Raw genomic sequence first — 25,010 nt, 5'->3', positions numbered from 1 at the left:
ACAATGGTGTCTGCAGTCTCTGCCCTCAGACTCCTGGTTGTGGAATTGGTTGGCTGATGTCTCCTCCAAGGCTCAACTATCTACAGTTTAAGGGCAAGCTCCTTTTCGGTGAAGGTCTGGAGCAGCTGATTAAACTCCTGGGTGAAAACAAGGTTCACAAGTTGCCAGAGGATAAGCTTAAGGGGTCCAGGGTCTCTCTTCTTCCGCGCTCTTGATTTCAGACCCAGCGGCGCTTCAGGCCGGGTAGAGCGCAGTCATCCTCTCAACAGCAGTCCTTGGAGAGGTCTCAGCCTTGGAACCAGTCCTTTTGGACCCACAAGCTGAGCAGGGAATTCCCCAGTCAGGATTCTGGCGGCACCAAGCCTTCTCAATGAAACAAGGCTGGCCCACTCCTCTGACCCACGGATAGGGGTCGTCTTGCGCTGTTTTATGAGGAGTGGACCAAGATTACTTCAGACCAGTGGATCTTGGACGTGATAACAGGAGGTTATGCTTTAGAATTTGCTCGGCCACTCAAAAGTCTTTTCCTGCATTCCCCTTGCAGTCCAGCAGGCAAGCAGCGGCTGTTGCGGCAAACTCTCAAGTTCCTGTGTCTCTTAGGGGCCATAGTTCCAATCCCCCCACTTAAGAGGGGCTGGGACCGTTACTCTATCTATTTTGTGGTTCCCAAAAAGGAGGGCACTTTTGTCCCATTCTAGACTTAAAAAAGGTGAACCGAGCCTTCAAAGTGCCACGTTTTGAAATGGAAATTTAGTGGTCCGTCATAGCTGCGGTTTGCACAGGGGAGTTCCTGGCGTCTCTGGAATTGACGGAGACCTACTTGCACATCGGGATTGTCCCGAGCACCAGAGGTTTCTCAGGTTTATGATCCTGGGGGAGCATTTTCAGTTTTGTTCCCTGCTGTTCGGACTGGCGACAGCCCCACGGACTTTCACCAAGGTTAAGGTAGTGGAGGTGGCAGCTCTCAGGAGAGAGGGTGTCCTGGTAAACTCCTATCTGGACGATTGGCTGATTTGGGCGAAGTTGCGGGACTTGTGTACTCTTGCGGTCCAGAAGGTGATGCGATGTTTATAATCCCTCAGTTGGGTGATAAACTTTCCCAAGAGTCATCTTCTTCCCTCTCAAACCCTGCTTTTTCTGGGAGCACGCTTCAATACCCAGGTGAGGAAGGTTTTTCTCCCAGAGGAGCGCATTCTCAAGTTGCAATCCCAGATCAAGAGTCTTCTGAGGACCCAGACTCCCAGGGTCTGAGATTACTTACAAGACCTTGGCTGCATGACTTCCACTTTGGAACTCGTTCCCTGAGCATTTGCGCATATGAGACTCTTCAGCAGTCGCTCAGGCCCCATTAGAATCCAACCTTGGAACAGTTTCATCTCCTACTTCCTCTATCCGGCTTGGCTCGCTCCAGTCTGTCTTGGTGACTTTTGACCAGTCATCTGCACCGGGGAGTGGATTTGGAGGTTCCATGTTGGATAGTCGTCACCACGAATGCCAGCCTCTTTGGTTGGGGAGCAGTCTGCCAATCCCGATCAGCTCAGGGGCAGTGGTTGCCGCAGGAAGTGTCGTGGTTTATCAATCACCTAGAGACTCGGGCAGTGCGTCTGTCTCTGCAGGAGTTCTTACCACTCGTTCGAGGTTGCCCAGTCAGGATCCTGTCCGACAATGCAACCACAGTAGCCTATATCAATCGTCAAGGGGAGACCAAGAGTCGATTGGTGGCTCACGAAGCAGAGCAGCTAATGTCTTGGGCAGAACAGAACCTATCCCAGATCGCAGCTTCACACATAGCGGGAACTGACAATGTGCTAGCGGATTTTCTCAGCCATCAGCAGTGAGATCCCATAGAATGGGAGCTCTCTGACGCTGCAATGCGTCTAATTGTGCTCCAGTGGGGAGTCCCCACATGGATCTCATGGCTACTCAGAAGAATGCCAAGGCCCCTCATTTCTTCAGTTGCAGGAGAGAGCGAGGAGCAGAAGGAACCAATGCCCTGGCTCTTCCGTGGCCCACTGACGTTCTCCTATATGTGTTTCTGCCATGGCCGCTGGTGGGCAGGCTTCTCTGAAGGATAGATATCTACCCAAATGTGATCCTGGTGGCCCCGGAGTGGCCTTGTCGCCCCTGGTATGCGGATCTAATCAATTTGTCCGTGGATGGTCAATTGAGGCTGGGCCATCTTCCAAACCTGTTTCGTCAAGGTCTGATATTTTTCGATCAGGTGGATCGCTTTTGTCTAGCAGCTTGGCTTTTGAGCGGCGGCATATGAGAAAGAAGGGGTATCCGGAGGATGTCATTACTACTTTGTTACAGGCTCGGAAGTATTCCACCTCCTTGGCCTATAAGAGGGTATGGAGGGTGTTTGAGTCTTGGTGTGTATCTAAGGACGTTGACCCTCAGTGGGCCTTGGTATCCCAGATTCTGTTCTTTTTGCAGAATGATCTGGTGAAAGGGGTGTACAAAAATGTCTCTGTATGAAACTTTTATAGCTTGTATATCTACTGTTTTCCAAATAAAAAGTTAAATTACAAAAAATTAGCAGGTAAGAACTAATTTTCATTTTCCCCAAGTTCTGCCTCCTTTCCACCCAGCATTCTCCATGCTTACCCAATACCATTACAAATGCAGATTTGAAATTTTGCAAAAACAACTGTTAATTTATCTGTTTTCTAGGGATGTGCAGGCCAGAAAAGTTTGTTGTGTTGTTTTGTGTTGTATGGGGGCAAATTTCTGTGTTTAGGTTTTAGTCTGAATAATGCAAACTGTTTCCGAATAGTGCATACTAAAAATGATAGAAGGAATTTGTTTCTTTTTGAAAACGACATGATACGAGACAGACAATGTCTGTCATTTCAAACGAATGCACATCCCTAGTATTTTCTACTTGCTGATTCTGTTGTTACTTTAATGTTGTGTGTTGCTTGCTGGGCAATACAACTGGCAACTGTTCACCAGCAGCTTTCAGTTGTCTTTATTTCCACATATAAAACATGGTTTCAGAAATACCTAAACTTGCATTGCTTAGCTGTATCTGAAGTGTTGGTGCCCGAGCAACAGTGGAAGTGCCGGGAGTGGGTAAGACAATGCCACACTCACGGCTGGTGTTTTGGAGATCTGTGAAAGCCCAGGGGAGGGGGACGGTGGAAGAAAGGTGGTGGGTGGGGAGGAGCAAGAGGGATTGAGATTTTGCCCAAAACAAAAACCAGGAAAGGAGGCGAGAGTTGGCCTCGGGGCACTAAGTGGCTACTGTTATTTTTTTATTTAGTGGGTTGCAGGTGGGAATTAGGCGCTAGACCCACATTTACCTTTAAATATATTTTGGGGAGGGGGGCTGGAGAATTGGGCCTGAAGATACGAAAGTTGTTTTGTTTTTTTTGTTCTATTTTGCAACCATATAGCTGGTTAAGTAGCAAGATATCTGGCCATATATTTATTTATTTATTTATTTATTTTTCTATACCGATATTCGATTCGAAATTTCACAACGGGTTGTCTAAAGGCAAGCCTTTTGGTGACATGATACAGTGTAACAGATTAACCGAGTAAATATAAAGAAAACTTGCTTTGCATAATAACTTTTCTAACAGTAAATATATTCTGATTTAATTTACTATGTACAATGGCAGAGAGGGGAACTAGCTGTGCCGGGGGAGGGGGACAAGGAGTCGGGGATTAATTTTCTGGAGGGAATGCTTTCCGAAAGAGCCATGTTTTGAGATTCTTTCTGAAGGAATATATGGATAGTTTTCAAATCTATTTATATTCAAACATAACCAGTTAGATTTGAATGTTATCCAGCTTAAGGTAGCTAGGTAAATGTAGGGGATTATATTCAGCAGGACATATCCGGGGGAAATTATCCTGCTAACTTTAGCTGGGCAACATGTCCACTCACCGACTTTCTGATTATTGGCATCTTAATTTTTGTGGCAGGGCAAAGAGTGGTAGGAGACCTGGCTTGGAGCTGGTGGCTGCTCAGCGAAGAAAACAAAGTGTAACGGAAAATGAATGCAATTTTGTTTGTTTTTCTTTCATTTCGCTTTCCAAATAAAATGAAATGAAACAGGAAATTTTGTTAACATTTCTGTTGTTTCAAGCAAAAGCAAATTAAAGGAAGGGAATACTGCATGCAATCAGACAATATCACCAGAAACAAATAAAGACTTATAGTGTAGTATTGCAGAGCTTTTTTTCCAAACTCTATTTACTGGTATGACACAGAAGAAGCACAACACCTACCACATATTTAGAATACAATATTAATCAAAGATAAAGAAAAACTGGCATTGTAAGTTAAAAGATGTCATACGCCAACATTTTCAAAAATACCTTCTCCAATTTTTCATCCTCCCTCCCTCCAGCCCCACAATCATGCACACCATTCGCACAACCCATACGACCGTCTCTTCACCCTCCCAAGTCCGGTTAGGATGACCACATCACCATGATGGACGATCTAGCTCACACAAAGCTACCTTTCCCTCAGATAAATTCAAAAATCTGTATCAGTAATAAGATTGGAGCTCATCCTCCAGCCGGCTTTCTTAGCATTATAATCTCCCGGTGCCAGAGAAAAAAAAGCTGGAGAATTGTGAGAAACTTTGTCAGAAGTCACCATAGGAAATAAAGCTTCTGAAATAAGAAGATAACCAATCCTAGAAGAACGTTAATGTGGGTTAGAAAAGAAAGTGTCATCTTTTTCACCCTGATGCAAAAATTTCCAAATGTCAAGAATGCCTAATTCTTGTGCCGCAAAATTTACTCTTTAGAGTTACCTTGTGACCTGTAAGGCCTGGGATGTTGACAGTCTTCCCCACCATCTGCCACAGTATTGAAATCTCCCCTCAATACTAGTTTATAGTCAGGGAGCCATAAAAGTTTAGAGACTAACAAAGTAAAAAAAAAAAAAAATCATGCAAATAAATGTTAGGGACATAGACATTTCCCAATAAATATTTGGTCCCATATAACTGTCAAGCATAAAAATAAATCTACCAGTCTCATCGTTAATAGTCTTTTCCAAGATAAATGGTAAATTCTTAAGTATTACAATTGCCATATCCTGTTGTCTCCTAGAATAAAATGCAAAACCATAAAATCCTACCCAATTCTTTTTCAATTTTAGGTTCTCCGCATCTGTTAATTGTATTTCTTATAAAAATGTTCTCTTAACTGTGCTTTTTTCAGAAAAGTAAGTATTTTCATATGTTTTGTAGGCAAGTGATTATTATCGACATTGAGAGTAGCTGCCTTCACATAATTCAGGGCATAGAAGCCCCATTAATTAACTTATAAAAAGGAATAAGAAAAGACAGAAAAAATGTCCCTCAGCCTGAGAACAAGGAAACAGCCAAGCATAACTCATTTTATATAAGCAAAGGAAATCTCATTATGCAGACACCTAACTCTCCATCCTAACCCTAAATATCCTCTCCTGCCCCCCACCCACCCCCATCACAACCACACACCAATCATCCACAGTCACATGTCCACACAAACCCCAGACACTCAGAAAGTATAATCCCAGCCATCTCCCCTTTGCTCCAAGGGACCTCAGTTCTCCCACTGCGTATTTCTTTTCCATCAACTTCATGTGTAGCTTAAATAATTTTCCCATGGGAGGGACCCTCACACAGTTTAGTAACTTAACTCAGTTCAACATATTCCTTCCATGGGGCAACAAAATTTCAGAATTACAGCAGAAAAAAAACATTAAAAAAAAGAAAACGCATCATCATCAAATCATCCTGGACAGAGAGAGATGCTCTGGCACCACCTGATCACTATAATGAAGTAACACATAAGCGAAGATCTGCTTGATTCCCATACTCAATAACAAAAAATTCTGCTACTTATAGCTCTTATACTACTATATTATATATAGAAAAGGTGTGGATGACCATCATAAGTGTCTAGTCACTGGCTCTTAATGATGCCTTAAATGACACTGAGACCTGGTATATATAGTGCAGTGGGCTGAAGGCACAATATCCAGTTTAATCATAGGTCTTTCCTCACCACGGTCTTTTATAGGCTCAAGGTCATATAACTATGATGAACATGAGATAGTGCACTAAACATTAATTTAGAGTGCACTTATCTAAGTCCTGAAGGTGATCCTCCAATGCTGCAGGGTTTCGGAGTATGACACTCCTTCTTCAGGGAGCTTCAGGATGTGTTGATTATAAAACTTGAGCTTTCATAAGCGTGCTTGCAACCGCATAGTCTCCGCTGTGGTTGTGGATGCCACATCAGCATTGGAGGATTACCTTCAGGACTTAGATAAGTGCACTCTAAATTAATGTTTAGTGCACTATCTCATGTTCATCATAGTTATGTGATCTTGAGCCTATAAAAGACTGTGGTGAGGAAAGACCTATGATTAAACTGGATATTGTGCCTTCAGCCCACTGCACTATATATACCAGGTCTCAGTGTCATTTAAGGCATCATTAAGAGCCAGTGACTAGACACTTATGATGGTCATCCACACTTTTTCTATATATAATATAGTAGCATAAGAGCTATAAGTAGCAGAATTTTTTGTTTATTGATTGTTTCAAAGTTTCTGCTCTATACAGGGGTTGATACACTCTGATTCCCATACTCAGCATCTCATCAGACTGTCCATGAAGATTGTAAAACTATAAGACCCAGCCTTACTACAAATGGAGTATGGCTTGAGAAATCCTGCCACAGAAGAAAATGCACAGGGCATCCTTATTTCCAAATGTAGATAGCAACAGCAGCAGCAATTACCAGGCTTCTTCTCCAAAATAGGGAATCAAAGGGCCACAACTGATGTATATTGTAGAAACGTTTGAAGCCATTTCAGTTTAGACTACCACACTAAACTTAACAATAGTCAGGATCCAAGAAATGAGCAATAATGATGATACAGTTCCACACACACAAAACTATTAATTTTGTATCAGCGTGGTGAGGCCACTCAAAAGAGCATTGCTCTCCTAACACAAAAGTGTCATGAAAAAAAATTAAAGTTCTGTTGCATCAGTTATGCTCAAAAAATTAAGACCTAAACAAATGATTAATCTTGGCCCAAATTCTGCAAAATCTGATCCACCTGAGACCTAGTTGTAAAATATAGCTATTTACCTCCATATAGAATTTGCAGTTTAGCAGGAAACAGAAGATTAAAACATATGTCCATACAGAACAGCTCTGATCACTTTCGCAGAGTAGTCATTAAACTACAGCAAGTGGTGCTCCTCATATTCAATCTCTTGCTTTTTCTGGAATGCATGAATATGTTTGATTTTATCAGTCCAGTTAAAGGTTCTCGCTATTACCAGCCTAGGACACCCATCATCGTCTTTATATACTTCTGCTTGGCGCACACACACACACATTCCATGGCTGCGAGCAATGTGTCCAGGCCTAGTTTCTCTGGGAGCCAATGTTCAAAGATGTACACCAAATCTTTGTTCTTGACCGTTTCAGATAAGCCGATCAGCCTGAGATTGTTATGATGGCCCCTAATTTCCTAGTCTTCAATGCACTCAGCAAGTTGCAGGCTTTCTTTTGCAAAATCTTCCACACACTGCTCCAATTGGCTCAAGTACTCCTCCTGGGCCCCTTTAATTTGTTGCGAATGTGATTCAAAGTTTTCCTGAATCTCATGCATTACTAATTGCAGCTTACAGTCTATCTTTTAGAGATGTTGCAATCTCTTTTTCCAAAAGCACCATGATGGCCTCCTTCCCCTTCACTTCCTTTACAGGTTTGGAAGCTATGTTCTCACAGGACAAGTAGGATGGTAGTCCTCACATATGGGTGACATCACAGGATGGAGCCCAATCACGGAACACTTTTGTCAAAGTTTCCAGAACTTTGACTGGCCCCTACTGGGCATGCCCAGCATGGCACTAACCCTGCAGCCAGCAGGGGTCCCCCTTCAGTCTTCTTTTTTCTGCGCAGCAGTAGCCACGCGGATAAGGAGCTCTGCAGAGATTCCCGACAGGAATTTTCCTCACGGAATTACTAAAATTTAATTTACCCCACAAGGGTCCCTCCTTCAACTTTTTCAAGCCGCAGTACTCCGGTAAGTGTTTTACCCATTTTCCGTCGATTACCGTCAAGTTTGACCCTCGCGGCCTACTGGCCGTCGACCGTACCGTGGCTCAATTCTTTCATGGCCATGGCATCGGGGTTCCGCCGGTGCCCGGACTGTAATCGCATCATGTCCATCACAGACCCTCACAAAGTCTGTATAATGTGTCTCGGAAGTGAGCACGCTGTCCTAACCTGCACCAAATGTACCCTCATGACACCAAAACGTCGCAAGGCTAGAATGGAGAAGATGGAACTTCTCTTCCATGCTCAAACCCCAATGCCATCCATTGCATCGACGTCATCAGAACCGGCATCGTCAACTTCGCGCCAGCATCGACCTCCGGCCGGTGACCATCCGGCATCGACGACTTCTCGGCCTTTGTCACCCTCTACTCCCCCTCAGGACTGAGGGGATCGTAGAGATAAACATCGCCACTGGCACTGAAAGTCTCGGACCATCGAGGGAGCGAAATCATCGACCTCGCCATCATCTGAGCCCCCGTCAAAAAACCCCCGTCAAGAAAAGGCACCGACCTTTTCGGCAACTGGGTCACCGAGGCAGCCCTCACCCGACAGGGTATCGGGAGCTGCGACTCCGCCTTTAAAGGTGGTCCCTCCGGCTATGCCGCTGCCTCCTTCTTCTGTTCCGGAGCCGGGGCTGCTTGCTCCAGGTCTCCGAGAAGAACTGGACCGGATGGTTCAGGAGGCCATCGACAAAGCGATGCAAAGACTCCAGGTTCCTCCGGCACCAACACCGATGCCGATTGCGGAACCGACCACTGACCCGATTCCAGCAGAGTTGGCACCACTGCTCTCGAGGATGGAAGCGCTTATGGCCGCTTTTCCACCGATGGACCCCGGGTCACCGATGGCTCCGGTGCCCTCCCCGCTTGCTTTGTCATCGGGAGGAGAAACACCGTTCCGCATCCCTCCTTCGGGAGTTCTGCCGATGCCGATACGTCCGGTGCCACCGATCCATCCATCGGCACCACCGAGTCATCCATCGATGCCCTCGATGCCTGCACCGGTGCCTTTGACACCCTCATCGGTGCCTCCAGTTATTCCTTCGAGCCTCGACCAGGAACCTGGAGTCGATGCATTCCTTGTCGATGGCCTCCTGAACCATCCGGTCCAGTTCTTCTTGGAGACCAGTCCCTAGAGGAGCAGGTGCTGATCCCTATGACACCTGGACTGATGACACCGATGGTTTGCCTTCACCACCTTCACCTACCGAAAGTAGAAAGCGTTCTCCTCCAGAGGACCTTTCCTTCATAAATTTTGTGAAGGAAATGTCTGAATTGATACCCTTCCAATTGCAGACTGAACAAGATGACAGGCATCAAATGATGGAGCTCTTGCAATTCCTGGATGCTCCTGGTAGATAGAGATGGAAATAACCTCCATCTTTATCTACCAGGTTCTTCTAGATCTCCTCAAAAAGAACTGGGAACATCCTGGCTCTGTTGCTCCAGTCCACAGAAAAGCTGACATGACCTATCTCGTTCAGTCAGCTTCAGGCTTTCGCAAATCTCAATTGGATCACCAATCTGTGATTGTCGAATCTGCCCAGAAAAGAGCAAGGAGATCAAAACCTCACACTTCCTTTCCCCCAGGCAAGGAACAGACATTTCTAGATGCCATTGGTCGCCATGTTTTCCAGGGATCAATGCTCATCTCCAGAATTGCCTCTTATCAGCTCTATATGACCCAATACAACAGGGTCTTATTTAAGCAGATACAAGACTTAACAGACTCCCTGCCTCAGCAATTTCAAGAGCAACTCCAAACCCTAGTAAACAAGGATTTTGAGGCAGACAAGCATGAGATCAGATCATCTTACGATATCTTTGACACTGCCACCAGGGTATCTGCAGCTGCTATTTCGGCAAGACGATGGGCCTGGCTCAAGTCTTCCGACCTTCGCCCTGAAGTTCAGGACAGATTGTCCAACCTGCCCTGTGTAGGAGACAATCTGTTTGGCAAGCAAATTCAATGGACAGTGGCGGAACTCAAGGACCATCATGAGACCCTGAGACATCTCTGATGCCTTCTGAGTACTCTTCAAAACAGCCTTTTCGGAAGGACTCTAAGAAGTCATTCTTCCGCCTGAAGAAGTCCTACCCGCCACCAAATAGAACCCGTTCTACGAGACCGTTCCAAAAAGCCCAGTCTTGTCAGACACAAAAACAAAAACCGCAAGCAGCTCCTCAGTCGGGCCCTGCTTCCAGTTTTTGACTCCTGCATAGAGAGCAGCAGCCAGCTTCCGTTGCCTCACATACCAGTGGGAGGTTGATTGTGCCATTTCAACAACAGGTGGCACTCAATCACCTCAGACCAGTGGATCCTGACGATAATTGCTCACGGACTCCCCACCTCTACCGACATGGAGAACAGCCAACCACTCGCTACTCCTGGAGCAGGAGGTCTCCCTCCTCCTCCAGTCCAGAGCAATAGAACCAGTGCCATACTCTCAACAAGGCCTAAGGTTCTATTCCCGGTACTTTCTAATCCCCAAAAAATCAGGAGGCGTTCATCCAATTCTGGATCTACGTGCCCTCAAAAGTACCTCCGGCGGGGGAAGTTCAAGATGGTAACCTTGGGCTTTCTTCTTCCTCTTCTGCAAAGAGGAGACTAGCTCTGCTCTCTGGGCCTCCAGGACGCATACACTCATATCGCGATAATTCCTTCTCATCGCGAATTCCTGGGGTTTCTGGTGGGCCCCGGGCGCTATCGGTATCGGGTGCTTCCGTTCGGCCTCGCGTCTGCACCACGAGTCTTCATTCTTTCGGATAATAGAAAGACTAGGGGGCACTCCATGAAGTTAGCATGTGGCACATTTAAAACTAATCGGAGAAAGTTCTTTTTCACTCAACGCACAATTAAACTCTGGAATTTGTTGCCAGAAGATGTGGTTAGTGCAGTTAGTATAGCTGTGTTTAAAAAAGGATTGAATACGTTCTTGGAGGAGAAGTCCATTACCTGCTATTAATTAAGTTGGCTTAGAAAATAGCCACCTCTATTACTAGCAACGGTAACATGGAATAGACTTAGTTTTTGGGTACTTGCCAGGTTCTTATGGCCTGGATTGGCCACTGTTGGAAACAGGATGCTGGGCTTGATGGACCCTTGGTCTGACCCAGTATGGCATGTTCTTATGTTCTTATGTAAAATGCCTCTTGTAGTTGCAGCCTTCCTCAGAACTCAAGGTGTTCACTTCTACCCCTATCTAGACGATTGGTTAATCAGGGCTTCCACTCAGCAAGCTGCTCTGTCATCCCTACATCTTACTCTACACACTCTAATTTCTCTCGGATTTCTCGTCAACTACGAAAATCCTACTTAGTCCCATCTCAAACGTTATCGTTCATTGGGCAGACTTGGACACCTTGCAGGCAAAGGCTTTTCTGCCTCGACAGCGAGCTCTCACTCTTGTGTCTCTTGCACACCAGCTGCAGTCTCAACACTCCACGACGGCACACCGCTTTCTCATCCTCCTGGGACACATGGCGTCCTCAGTTCAGGTCACCCCAATGGCCTGCTTGGCCATGAGGGTCATGCAGTGGACTCTAAGATCACAATGGACTCAATCCATTCAGCCCCTGTCGACCATTGTCCACAAAGCCGACTCACTCCGTCAGTCTCTCGCCTGGTGGAGAAATCAGGTCAGTCTCCTCCAGGGTTTGCCCTTCCAGGCTCCAGGCTCTCAAATAACTCTCACCACCGATGCTTCCAACCTCAGCTGGGGAGCCCACGTGGCCAATCTGCAGACACAAGGATCTTGGTTTCCAGAAGAAGCCAAACACCAAATAAATTTCCTGGAGCTGCGAGCAATCAGATATGCTCTCAGGGTATTTCAAGTCATCCTGATCCAGATGGACAACCAGGTGGCCATGTGGTACATCAACAAACAGGGAGGGACGGGCTCCTACCTTCTGTGCCAGGAAGCTGCGCAGATATGGGCGGAGGCCCTCTCCCACTCAATGTACCTCAGGGCCACCTACTTGCCGGGAGCGGACAATGTGTTGGCAGACAAGCTGAGTCGCACTTTTCAACCGCACAAGTGGTCTCTCAACCCCTCAGTAGCGAACTCGATCTTCCACCAATGGGGTTATCCTCAAATAGACCTCTTTGCATCACCTCAAAATTGCAAAGCTGACAACTTCTGCTCTCTCACTCGCAGCCAACACTATCAGCCAAGAGACGCATTCTCCCTATCATGGGCAACTGGTCTCCTATATGCATTCCTTCCACTTTTCTCGAAGACTCTCGTGAAGTTACATCAGGACAAGGGAACCATGATCCTGATAGCACCCCACTGGCCGCGCCAAGTGTGGTTTCCAATACTTCAGGATCTCTCCATTCGCAGCCACATTCCCTTGGGAAAGGACCCGCTTCTAATCACTCAAAACAATGGGTGCCTACGCCGCCCCAGTCTTGAGGCCTTGTCCCTGACGGCATGGATGTTGAAAGGTTAATCCTTCAACCACTTAACCTTTCTGAGCCAGTTTCCCGTGTCCTGATTGCTACACGGAAGCCTTCCACGAGGAAATCTTATTCTTACAAATGGACCAGGTTCACATCATGATGCTCTTCTCAATCCCTTGACTCCTTTACCTGTCCAATCACCAAGTTTCTGGACTATCTTTGGCATTTGTCAGAGTCAGGTCTAAAAAACTTTCTCCATCAGAATGCATGTCAGTGTGGTAGCCGCCTTCCATAAAGGTGTCGGGGATGTTCCTATATCAGTACAACCCCTTGTAACACATTTTTTGAAGGGCTTGCTTCACCTCAAGCCTCCTCTGCGTCCTCTGGCCCCTTCTTGGGACCTCAACCTAGTTTGGGTCTGCTCATGAAACTACCATTCGATCCTCTTCAATCCTGTGACGTTCGCTGTCTCACATGGAAAGTGATTTTCCTTTTGGCAATCACTTCAGCTCGCAGAGTTAGTGAGTTACAGGCTCTAGTTACCTACCTGCCTTACAATAAACTTCTGCAGGACCAGGCAGTACTCCGAACTCACCCTAAGTTCTTGCCTAAGGTAGTATCGGAGTTTCATCTCAATCAGGCCATTGTACTACCTACCTTTTTTCCCAGGCCCCATTCCAATTCAAGAGAGCAGGCTCTGCAAACTCTTGACTGTAAACGGGCTCTAGCGTTCTACCTAGACCGTACAGCTGCCCACAGGAAAAGCACTCAATTGTTTGTCTCTTTCCATTCCATCAAATTGGGGCAGCCTGTGGGTAAGCAGACCTCTTCCTAGTTGGCGGACTGCATATCCTTTTGCTATCAGCAAGCGGGCATTCCACTTCAAAACCGTGTTAAAGCACACTCTGTGAGGGCCATGGCGACTTCAGTAGCGCACCTACGCTCGGTGCGGCTTCCTGACATTTGCAGAGCTGCCACCTGGATTTGTTTCTGCTTAGAGAAAGCTGGAAGACAGGATTCCATCTTTGGCCAGTCTGTTATGCGCAACCTATTTACAATGTGACGTACCAACACCCTTCCGCCTGCCCAGTAGGGTTCAGGATGCCCTCACCCAAATTTCATCCCAGGCCTAGTGCCTTGCACGCCTGCGTACATTTGGTGCATGCTCGGACATCCTCAGCTCCGTACTCACCCATATGTGAGGACTACCATCCTGCTTGACCTGTGAGAAAGCAAATGTTGCTTACCTGTAACAGGTGTTCTCACAGGACAGCAGGATGTTAGTCCTCATGAAACCCACCTGCCGCCCCGCGGTGTTGGGTTTTAATGTTTTCTTATTCTATTTTTTTGGCCCTACCTGTAGCTTTTTAACAAGACTGAAGGGGGACCCCTGCTGGCTGCAGGGTTAGTGCCATGCTGGGCATGCCCAGTAGGGACCAGTCAAAGTTCTGGAAACTTTGACAAAAGTGTTCCGTGATTGGGCTCCATCCTGTGATGTCACCCATATGTGAGGACTAACATCCTGCTGTCCTGTGAGACATTCTTAACCTTGCTGCTTGTCATTTAGCTCAATTTCATGCTCATTTCCCTTAATTTTGAGGACCATGAATTTGTTCATATGGCTGTCCAAGAAAAAAAATTGTTTTTTTCTGGCCAAATATCCAGAAAGGAAGGTTCATAAATGCCTATTCTAGGTGAATCTCCCAGAACAGCTCTAACTCACATCCGGTCAGGTGCAAGGCATCACTGGAAGTTGGTAATTACAAGTTATTTAATACAATGGATCTAATGCAGGGGTGGCAAATCCAATCCTCAAGTGCCCTGAACTGATCCTTTATTCAAAATAACCCTAATACCAAAGGTTCCCAAACCTGTCCTGGAGGTTTTCAGGATATCCATAATGAATATGCATGAGATAAATTTGCATGCTATGGAGGCAGTGAATGCAAATCTCCCACATGCAATATTCATTGTGGATATCCTGAAAACCTGAGTGGCTGGGGGGTCCTCCAGGACCACTGCCTTAATACATATGCATGAACAGTTTGCATACAGTTAACAGTATGCAATAAAATATGTCTCATGCTTGACTGAATAGGGACCGTCGAGGACTGGAGTTGTCCACTTCTGATGTAAGGAACCAACAGCATCAGCATTTAGGGTCACACCTGCTAAAGGTTTTTCCCCCTTTTGGGCCAGATGTTCTACATTTTTTTTATATAGAACATGAAGGAATCACATGTGTTTCACAAAAAAATGTTTATAAACCTTGAATGTAGTTTTAAAATTACTATTACAAATAGCACTTAGTGTCATACAAGAGTTCAATGTCCCTTTTCTAAAACATAACATATAAATACCCTTTTTGTAACATATAACATATAGTGAAATATTTATCCAACTTACTCCTTGCACATTCGTACCATTAAATCCATGCACACTATTGCCCCTACAAAACTTCCTTCATTCAGTACAACTAGTGATACATAGTAATCAATACAAACAAGAATTACAATTACAACATTTTTTTTTCCCATAGTGTCAGAATGGGAGAAAAACCATAGTGCAGGGCTTCCCAAAGCTGTCCTGGAGGCCCCACAACCAGCCAGTTTTTCAGGATGTCCACAATGAAGATACATGAGATAAATTTGTATATACTTAGCCTTCCTGACATGCAACTATATCTCAGGCATATTCATTGTGAATATCCTGACAACCCAACAGGCTGTGGGGTCCCTATGATAAGTTTAGGAAGCCCTGCCTTAGTGAATCAGAACTGTTTTATGTATTTATTTAATCCATTTTATATTCCACCAAATTCATATTGAAGATGGATTGGTACATCTTTATAGTGACTGTGGAAAAAGGCTTAGTAGATCTGGCTCTTAATGACTTTTCTCTAGCAATAACAGAAACATTTTACCTTGTCTTTTCCTTCTTTTTACAACTTTATTTTAACATTTCTTACACATATGCCTAATCTTAGCTGAGAAGTTTAGGCATCCAGTGTTTGAGCTGTAAAGTGTAGGAATACTTGCAGAGGTCTGATAGAGTTAATTACAGTTATAAGTGAAAAATAACTAAAATATAATGCAGGAAATGGAATCCAGGCTAAATTATGCTGATAAGCCAAAAACTTGCAAAATTTTAAAAAGGTATTTTACTTGTTGGATGGCACCAAGATGTCACTGCAACATATTCATCTTAGTCCCTGAAAACATTGTAAGCTCAGGATTATTTGTTCATGTATGATCCATAAACATGGTTGCCATGTTTGTGAGTTTACATCATACGATGCTCACTATTTTGTAGCAGATGGATATATTACCGAGAAAAGGGGAATAAGCTATTATTATCTTGGTTTCTTAGAAGCGTAATGATAGCAAAGCAGCTAAACAACTAAGGGTGTGCAGAAGTAAAATAATTTGTTTTTTTGGTTCAATTTTGGGAGGGGTGTTTTCCTATAAATTTTGATTCGTTTAATGTTTATTTTGTTTCTTTAATAAAAAAAAACAAACCATAAATATTAAAAAAAACCAAAAAACCCAACCCCCCCCCCACCCCAAAAATGGAAAAAAAAAAGAAACAGGGCCTCCTGCGGCTTATTGTCCCCACCATCCATCCCTCCCACGCATAAAAATGCTGGGGCCAGGATCTTTCTCAGCCACCACTTACCTGGTCCTATGGGGACCCACTGGCGAGACTTAGGCTGAGGGTGAAGCCTTGACTATGCATAGGTCTAGGCCACAGTAGGTCGCTGCAACCTCGGCCCAGGCTCTACACAAGGCCCAGGCTTGGAGACCTGATCCTGGCACCTCGACCAAGGCTGGACACTGAGGCCTTGGTTGCAGCCAGGGCCCAGTCTTCTGTCTTCTTTCTTCTGTCTCTTTCTTGAAATGATGCCATCCGCTGGAGATGCGCCAGAGTAAATTAACTCTGGCACATTCTCCTCAGCAGAGGGTGCCATTTTGATGTATGGCAGTTAATTGAATAAATTAACTCTGGCTCCTCCCTAGTGGATATCATTTTAAGAAACATGACAGAAGACTCCAAACCCTGGGCTCTGGGCCTGGGCCTGACTCTGGGCTAAGGCCCAGGCATCAGGACCTAGCCTCTGGACTGCATTCCTGGCATCAAGGCCCAGTGTCGAGAGCCGGCCTCCATGCCACGAAGAAGAGAGAGCAATGCGGGAGTAAGGAGCAAACCAATCAAGTGGAATAAGCCGGTGACAGGCTTTCCCTCAGCATCATGCCACACCAGGAACAGTAATGGAGAGTACAATATGAGGAGGGGCTGTTGAAGAAGACAAACTTTCCCCAAGGACTTAATATCATCAATGATGACTGTGTTTTTCGCATCAGGGCTTTTTCATGGCACCATTGCTATTTGCTGCTCATTTTCCTTTTTTTTTTTTTTTAAACCTTGGCAGTGTTGAATGAGGGCAATCACTGCTGCTCTGGCCTCATCACTGCTCACCTTTTTCTGCTCTTCCCAGTGCTGCATATAGGCATAGTGGGGAGGGCATGGAATGCTGGGGATGGCCTGACATTGGTTTCCTTGTGGGCCCCTCTTCTCATCTTTGTTTTGATGCCTGTCGGTATCACGGCTCTAGTCACCACTGCTGCCCTGCTTCATCTGTCTGGAAACACTGAAGTAGGCAACAGAAGGGCCTGCTTCCAGCTGACAAGGCCCTTCCCTCTCTCTCTGCATCACAGCAGGCCTGGCATCGCAGTTGAGAGCCGCTGTTCCTGTCTCCTTCCCCTGCCGCAGTGGGGAAAGGTCAGCTTCATCAGCAGCCCCTCCTCACATCGTGCTCTCTGTCACTGTTCCTGCTGTAGCCTGATGCTGAGGGGAAGGCCTGTCACCAGCTTACTCCCCTTCCTTGGCCTGTTCCTTGCTCCCACCACGCTCTCTCTTTTTCTTCTTCACGCAATGCAGGCTCCTCACAGAACCGCAGCCTTCCTCCTCCTCTGAGCATTTTCCTGCACAGTCATTTTATTTTTAATTTATTAACTGTCAGTACCCCCTTTACATGGGTCGTCTTCACTGCCATGGGAATGAGCCCCCTCGGTGGTCTTGCATCGCGGGCTTTCTTTACTGCCAATGGTATGGACTCCCATGGTGGCCTTCAATTGCATGCTTTCTTCGCTGCCACGAGGATGATCTCCTTAGTGGTCTTGCATCGCAGATCATCTTCACCACCATGGGGTTAATGTTTCTAGTTTGTGGTGCACGGCACACTCCTTTTGAGAGTTGGTGGTGCCTGTGCACCACTGTGCACTATGGACACTATGCCCATGCATGCACGATCAGTGTTTTTTCCAAACCAATAAGCATTGTGTCAGTGTTGTAGTTTTAGAGGTAGGCAGTTCAACTAACTTCACCTGTATTAGACAAATACTTTTCAACTTTTCTATTGTCATTTTAGGCTCATTCAATTTCTGTAGCCCTATACAAGAAGGATAGTGTTGAAGCTGCTCGGACAGGGCTGTTGCTGGCTAGAGCTCACTCTGCCTCAGAAATATTTCAACACGTTCGTAAGTAATCATGTTTTGTGTAAAACAAGTATTGCACATTACAATCAATGAAAATAAGAATAAAAGACACTGGTACAGAACTCTGTGAGGTCAAATATGAATAAAGAGGAAAGTCAATATAGCTAATGTTTCAATCCCTGAAACAGGATTTTCATCAGGACAACGCAGCAGAAGTATAGCCACTCTGCAATGCTTGGTTCAAGTTAGGCCTACCCCCTGAACTGCAGATGCAGGAAGAAACTCCATTGCAGGTTCAGAATAAAGTATAGTGCTCACACAGAACAAAAATAAGATGCAAACCTATTAAAAAACAAAACAGTGATAATTCTGAAAACTGTTGTTTAACTATAGCTATAATAATGGTTAGGTTTACATTTTGTGGTGTTTGCTGCTGTGTTAACGAACATATTTGCTTTAAATGTTTAGCTTTGAGAACTCATTGAGAAGTGCTGCACTGGGTCAGACTAAAGGTCCATCAAACCCAACATTCTGCCTTTGACAGTGGCCAAATTCACATCACAAGCACCCAAAAGGATCCTAAAGAATAGATCCAATAACTGCTTTTCACATAACCACTGATAAATAGTGGCTTTCCCAAGTCTACATGACTAATAGTAGTTTATGAACCTTTCCTCCACAGACTTGTTTAGACCTTTTCAAACACAGCTATGCTAACTGCTTTCACCACATCCTCTAACAACAAACTCCACAGTTTAATTATGCACTGAATAAAAAAAAAATACTTTCTCCAGTTTGTTTTAAATGTGCTACCTAGTCCTGGTGCTATTAGAAAGGGTAATCATTCCCTTTCCTGTTCATACCCCAGATCAGTCCAGACTCCTGGGTTTTGACTCCCTGCCAACAGATGAGACAGAAAAGAAAAGCTTTACTGGCACTGCCATGTAACCTAGTGTATTTAACACTAATGATAAAAGACTGTATTTATATGATGTATTCTTGTACTATTAAATTCAAAACAACATCAAGTTTATACAACGCTGATACCATTTGTCTCATGGAACTAACCAGAGTAAACCTCATATAAAATGGCAGCCGAGTAGCAGAATTGTTTGCTGGGCAGATTCGGGAATCAATTGGCAAAAAAGGCATTTCTCGGCCCCTGAAGAAGCTGTCAGAAACACGAGCCGGGTCGGGCCAGCGCCAGCCTGATATCCCCGCTGCACCTATTGCTACGATAAGTGTTACTTTACTGCCCTAAAAGTTGACCATACTAAAAGATAAAAAATTCTTTAAAAAATGAAAAAATTGTAAAACCAACACCAGAGAAACCAATGATTATAGCAGCGTGACGGTCTGTTATCAGATTGGTGACCGCACAATTATTCCAGTGGCTGTCAGGGCTATCAAAGTTCAAGCCCGCCATTTTATAAGAGGTTTACTCTGGTTAGTTCCATGAGACTACATGGTATCAGCGTTGTATAAACTTTATGTTGTTTTGAATTTAATAATGTAACCTAGTGTGCCACCTGTAGTCCCTCAGTATTTCTCTGTCAACAGCAGATGGTAGAAGTGTAAAACCTACAGTCTGCGGTGAAAAAAAAAAGGAATTAAACAAGGAAGAAGTACAGTGAAGGAAGTCTTCACAGTGGGTTGTTAGGTACCCAGTGGGGCTCCCCCCTCCTCCCCAGTTGAGGCGGGTGACTAGGGGGTGGGTGACCTTTGAGTAGGCTCATGCCCGGACAGTGGGGGTGTTAGGATATCTGGTGGGCCAGATCCCTCCTTCTCCCCAGGAGCCCAAGAACCCAGAGGATTCAGTGTTCAGCTCTGCAGTCTTCAGGGAAGTAATTTTTTACTTTATTTCTTTAAATAAAGTTTGTAAAAAAAAAAAAAAAAAATTGAACAGGCTTCTGTCGACTGTAGAGGGTAGGGGCTCTGAAGGCAATGGTCTTTGTGTGGGGGCTGCGCAACAGGCAAGGTGCTAGCGTTTTCATTGCAAGGGGGCCTTGGCAAGGCAGACCGCCGCGCTGATCATTTTCAGCACGTGTTAATGGCACCAGAGAAGAAGCGAACGTGTGGGGAGCCATGCGCACATCTCAATAAGGATTATATATGTGCTCGATGTGTCTCTGGGGAAGAGGGCAGTTCTAAGAGCACAGGCTTGGAGTCGGCTGCTAGAAATGTGTCGAGAATGTTGGAGGCAGCTGCAGATCCCTTCCCCCATCAGTGCAGGAATGGTGGCCATCTTGGCCTCTATGACAGCTGTAAGGGAAGCTCCAGAGGAAGCGGAGGATTCCTCTCATCCCTTATCTCCAGCTGTTAATGATCATGTGGGGACTCAGGAAGCCTCTGAAAAGGAGGAGCCAAGTCTGGGAGAAGATTCAGATGACTCCCTCTCTTTCTTGTCAGATTTTGTCCTGATGCATAGGGCATATTTGGCCAGGAATGCTAGAAGGGAGAAGCGCTCTCAACCCAAAGATCGGCTTCAAAGATATATACGGTCTATGAAGATGCCCAAAGTGGCTGAGACAAAAGGGTCTGAAAGGATCCGAAGAATTCTTGGCCTGACTGGGCAGCCACGCAGTCCTTTGGAGGAGTTGCAGGACTCTGAGGATTCTGAGGAGCTGGCAGATAGTTCCAGATTCCAATTCAGAGATGCCTGGTCTGGAGAAGGTGCCAGAGGAAGTGTCAGTGGCCAAAGGTGACCCTAAGGTGGTCAGGTTGTTTAGAAAGGAGGAGTTGTGGCCCTTGATTCCACGTGTGCTTTCAGAACTTGGTATTAAAGTGCCACAGGAAGAGTCTGACCTGGAAAGTGTAGATCCTATCATGGATGGATTGAGAGGTCTGGCAAAGGCTTTTCCGCTTCACAAGTTGGTGAAGAAGCTGGTTATCAGAGAGTGGAACACTCCAGAGACTGGGCTGAAGGTCAGAAGGGCGATGGCAAAATTGTACCCTTTACCAGAGGATACACTCAATCTTTTAACATTTTAACATTTCCAAAGGTGAATGCATCTGTATCTGCTGTGACCAAGAAGACAACCATTCCAGTAGCAAAGTCCGCAGCGCTGAAAGATCTGCAGGACTGAAAATTGGAGGTTCACCTCAAGAGGATTTTTTATGTTTCTGCTTTGGGCATCCAGGCTGCATGCAATCTACTCTCGCTTCAATTTCCCAGATATTGTCCTTTCTGAAGTAGGGTCTTGTTAAAGGACTAGCCTTTAATTCTCTTTGGGTGCAGGTAGCAGCTTTAGGCTGTCTTAGGGGTAAGGTGAAGGGGATCCCCCTGGCCTCCCATCTATATGTGGTGTGGGTCCTAAGAGGGGTGAGGCATTTGCGACCACCTGTGTGGAAGCTATATCCTTCATAGAATCTTAATTTAGTTCTCAGGGGGATGTGTGAGGCACCGTTCAATTAACTTAGGAAGCTAGTTTTTTTGGTGGCAGTTTTTTGGTGGCAATTTGTTTGGTCTAAAGGTTTTTGGAACTTCAGGCATTGGGATGGGATCCACCAGCGGCATCTTCCTCTTCTTGGCCGTCAGTGGGATGGGGTCCACCATCGGCCTCTCGGGCCTCTTCCCTGGATATGCAGGCCCAATGTCTGCTGCAGCCTGAGCCCAAATTGGATGGGCCACGGCCCAACCGTGTCTACTCCACTGGTCTTGGGACCTCAACTTGGTGTTAGCTCAGCTGTTGAAAGCTCCCTTTGAGCTGCTGCACACCTGTGACCTGAAGTACCTGACTTGAAAGGTCAAATGTTTGGTGGCGGTCACTTCAGCATGCAGGGTCAGCGAGCTCCAGGCCTTAGTGACTTATCCATCTTATACTAAGTTTTTCCATGCCAGGGAGGTTTTACATATGCATGCTAAGTTCCTGCCTAAGGTGGTGTCAGATTTCCATCTTAACCAATCCATTGTCCTGCAACATTCTTTCCTAGGCCCCATTCACACCAAGGTGAACAAGCCCTGCACAGTTTGGACTGAAAAACATCCTTAGCCTTCTGTCTGGAGCAGACAGAAGCCCATAGACAGTCCACCCAACCTTTTGTTTCTTTTGATAGTAATAAACTGGGCATCGCTGTTGTTGAACAGTCACTTTCTAATTGGCTAGCAGACTGCATCTCCTTCTGTTAAATCCAGGCGGGATTGCATCTTGGGGGCCATATCAAGGCTCACCCTGTTGAAACTATGGCAGCATCAGTGGCTCACTTGTGAGAAGTTCACATGGAGGAGATCTGCAGAGCTGAGACATGGAGTTCTCTTCACACTTTCACATTGCATTAATGTTTGGATAGGGATGGCCAATGCAACAGCAGGTTTGGCCAATTTGTCCTTCAGAACTTGTTTGAGGTGTAGAACTAAACTCTGTTCGCGCCAAGACTTGTGTTTTTAGTTCAGGATGCCTCCCCCCGTTACCAACAAAACCAGTTGTTGTTGTGCCCGTTGGCACTTAATTGATGTTTTGTTGGTCCCCTTTTCTGTTGGGTGCAGTCTGTAGCTAGAGATTCACCCATGTGTGAGGACTGTCATCCTGCTTGTCCTCAGAGAAAGTAGCGTTGATTATCTGTAATAGGTGTACTCCGAGGAAGCAGGATGTCAGTCCTCACGAAACCTGCCCATCACCCCATGAGTTGGGTTTCCACTACTTGTGTTTCTTCTCTTTTATTATTTTCTTCTCTTGAATTCTATATTATAAGACTGAAGGGGCCCCCACACGAATGAATGGTATAATGCATGTGTGAGCATGTTCAATGCAGGGCTGGCACAACCCTTAGGCGGGACTAGGTAGTCACCTACGGTGGCATCAGTGGGTGGGGTGCTGCCGGGGTACACGAAGGCACCATTTTCAAAATGTAAAAGAAGGGGGTGACAGCAGTCGTGGCGCACTTGCTAGGTTTGAACGACATGGGTGACATGGTGTATGCAATTTGAGAGAGAGAGAGAACTATAAGAGGGAGACCAAAACTCTATATATCTACCACTGTCAGAGGGGCAGATTCATCTCTGGGTTTGGGGGAACAGGGGGCGGTCTTAAATTAGTCTGCCAAGGGCGCTACAGACCCTTGCATTGGCTCTTTCTCAGTGAGGTTCAGTCAGAATTCTAGAATCTTTGATTTAAGTTTTCTGTGCCGGGCTCCATCCAATGATGTCACCCATATGTGAAGACTGACATCCTGCTATCCTCGGAGAACACCTATTACAGGTAAGCAACTCTGCTTTCCTTTTATCATTTTGGTCATCATCCTTCTCTGTACATTTTCTAGTTCTGCTAAATTTTTTTAGATGGGGCAACCAGAACTGCACACACAACTCTAGGTGTGGTTGCATCATGGCTTGATTTAGAAGCATTATATCATCTTCCATTTTATTTTCCATTCCTTTACTAATAATACCAAACATTCTATTTGCTTTTTTTTTTTTTTATCACTGCTGCATACTGATCTGAGGATTTTAAAGTATTATCCATAATGATACTCTAAGATCCTTTTCATGGAACCCAGCATTGTTTACCTATAGCTTAGATTATTATTCTCTACATGCATCACTTTACAATTGTCCATATTAAATTTCATCTGCCATTTAGATGCCCAGTCCCTGAGCCTGGAAAAGACCTCTTGCAATTCCTCACAATCTGCTCATGATCTAACTATTTTAAAAAAATTTTGGGTCATCTGCAAATTTGATCATTTCACTTGTTGCTCCCTTTTCCAGATCATTTATAAATATATTAAAAAGCACTGGTCCCAGGATAGATCCCTGGGGCACTCCACTATTTCTCTTTATCTATTAAGAGAAATGACCATTCAGTCTTACTCTCTGTGTCCTATTTTTAGTCAGTTACCAAAATAAAAGGACATTGACTCCTATCCCATGAGTCATCAATTTCCTGATGAGTCTGTCAAGAGCGATTTTGTCAAATGCATTTTGCTTATGGTCTTTGGGTAGCATTGTACTTTACTCTGAACCTGAACAGAAGTTTATTCCTGCTTCTGCACTTTACAGGGTAGGGTAGGATCAGGGGCATAGGGTGACTGCTGAAGTTAGTGGTGCTCCAGAAAACTTGCTGTTGCCATATGACTAAATAAAAAAAACTAGCAACACACAATTACACTTGCTATTTACCACAGTATAACACAACATGAAAAAAAAATCAAATTCTGATATCACCTCAGCATAAAGACTTCATCCACTGCTAAACATTTTGTAAAGTAAGAAAAAAACCCTGCAACAAAAATGCCTAGAACCTTGCCATATCATACAATCACAGCACTGACTCTCAGGACTCAAATAAAAGCAACCTTATGAAAAAGCAGCAATGCAAATACTACACCAGGCTCTAGAACATTAATACCACCTACTGGGGTAATAGAACAAGCCATACTGATAAATCCCTATAGAGAAACTAGGGATGTGAATCATTTTTGAACGATTAAAATTATCGTCAAATAATTTTAAAATCGTTCTAAATCGTTAGAGTGCACGATACAATACAAATGCCCCCGAATTATCGTCAGGGGCATTTGTATTGTATCGTTAAATAGGGCACGGGAATTATTTGGGGGAGGGCGGGAAAACCGGCACACCAAAACAACCCCTAAACCCACCCCGACCCTTTAAAACCAATTCCTTACCCTCCCCCACCCTCCCGAACCCCCCCAAAATGTTAAGTTACCTGGTGGTCCAGTGGGGGGGGGGGGCCCGGCGCGATCTCCCGCTCTCGGGCCATTGGCACCATTTTGGCTGCCACTAATTAAAATGGCGCCGATGGCCTGATAAAAAAAAAACAAAAAACACCCGACCCTTTAAATCGACTCCCCCACCCTCCCGACCCTTTTTTTTTAGGGAGGCCCGCGCCGCTAAAAAAACCAAACCACCCGACCCTTTAAATAGACCCCCCCTCCCGACCCCCCCAAAACCTTTTAAAAGTACCTGGTGGTCCAGGGGCGCCTCGGGGGGCCTTGGGGCGAGATCCAGGGGGGCCTTGGGGTGAGAGGAGAGATCCAGGGGGGCCTCGGGGAAAG

At 45.3% G+C, this 25,010-nt stretch overlaps 1 protein-coding gene across 1 annotated transcript in view; it reads left to right on the top strand.

Annotated features, from left to right (window-relative positions):
• TTC23L (tetratricopeptide repeat domain 23 like) overlaps nt 1–25,010 on the top strand; it is a 114,128-nt gene that overhangs the window by 49,375 nt on the left and 39,743 nt on the right. The window contains exon 8 of the mRNA XM_029579026.1: nt 17,927–18,035. Coding sequence (XP_029434886.1) covers nt 17,927–18,035 — 109 coding nt within the window. The remainder of the gene's footprint in view (nt 1–17,926; nt 18,036–25,010) is intronic.

The sequence above is a fragment of the Rhinatrema bivittatum genome, chromosome 1 (genome assembly GCF_901001135.1).
Source record: "Rhinatrema bivittatum chromosome 1, aRhiBiv1.1, whole genome shotgun sequence".
NCBI lineage: Eukaryota > Metazoa > Chordata > Amphibia > Gymnophiona > Rhinatrematidae > Rhinatrema > Rhinatrema bivittatum.
This window is presented reverse-complemented; position numbering and strand designations above follow the sequence as displayed.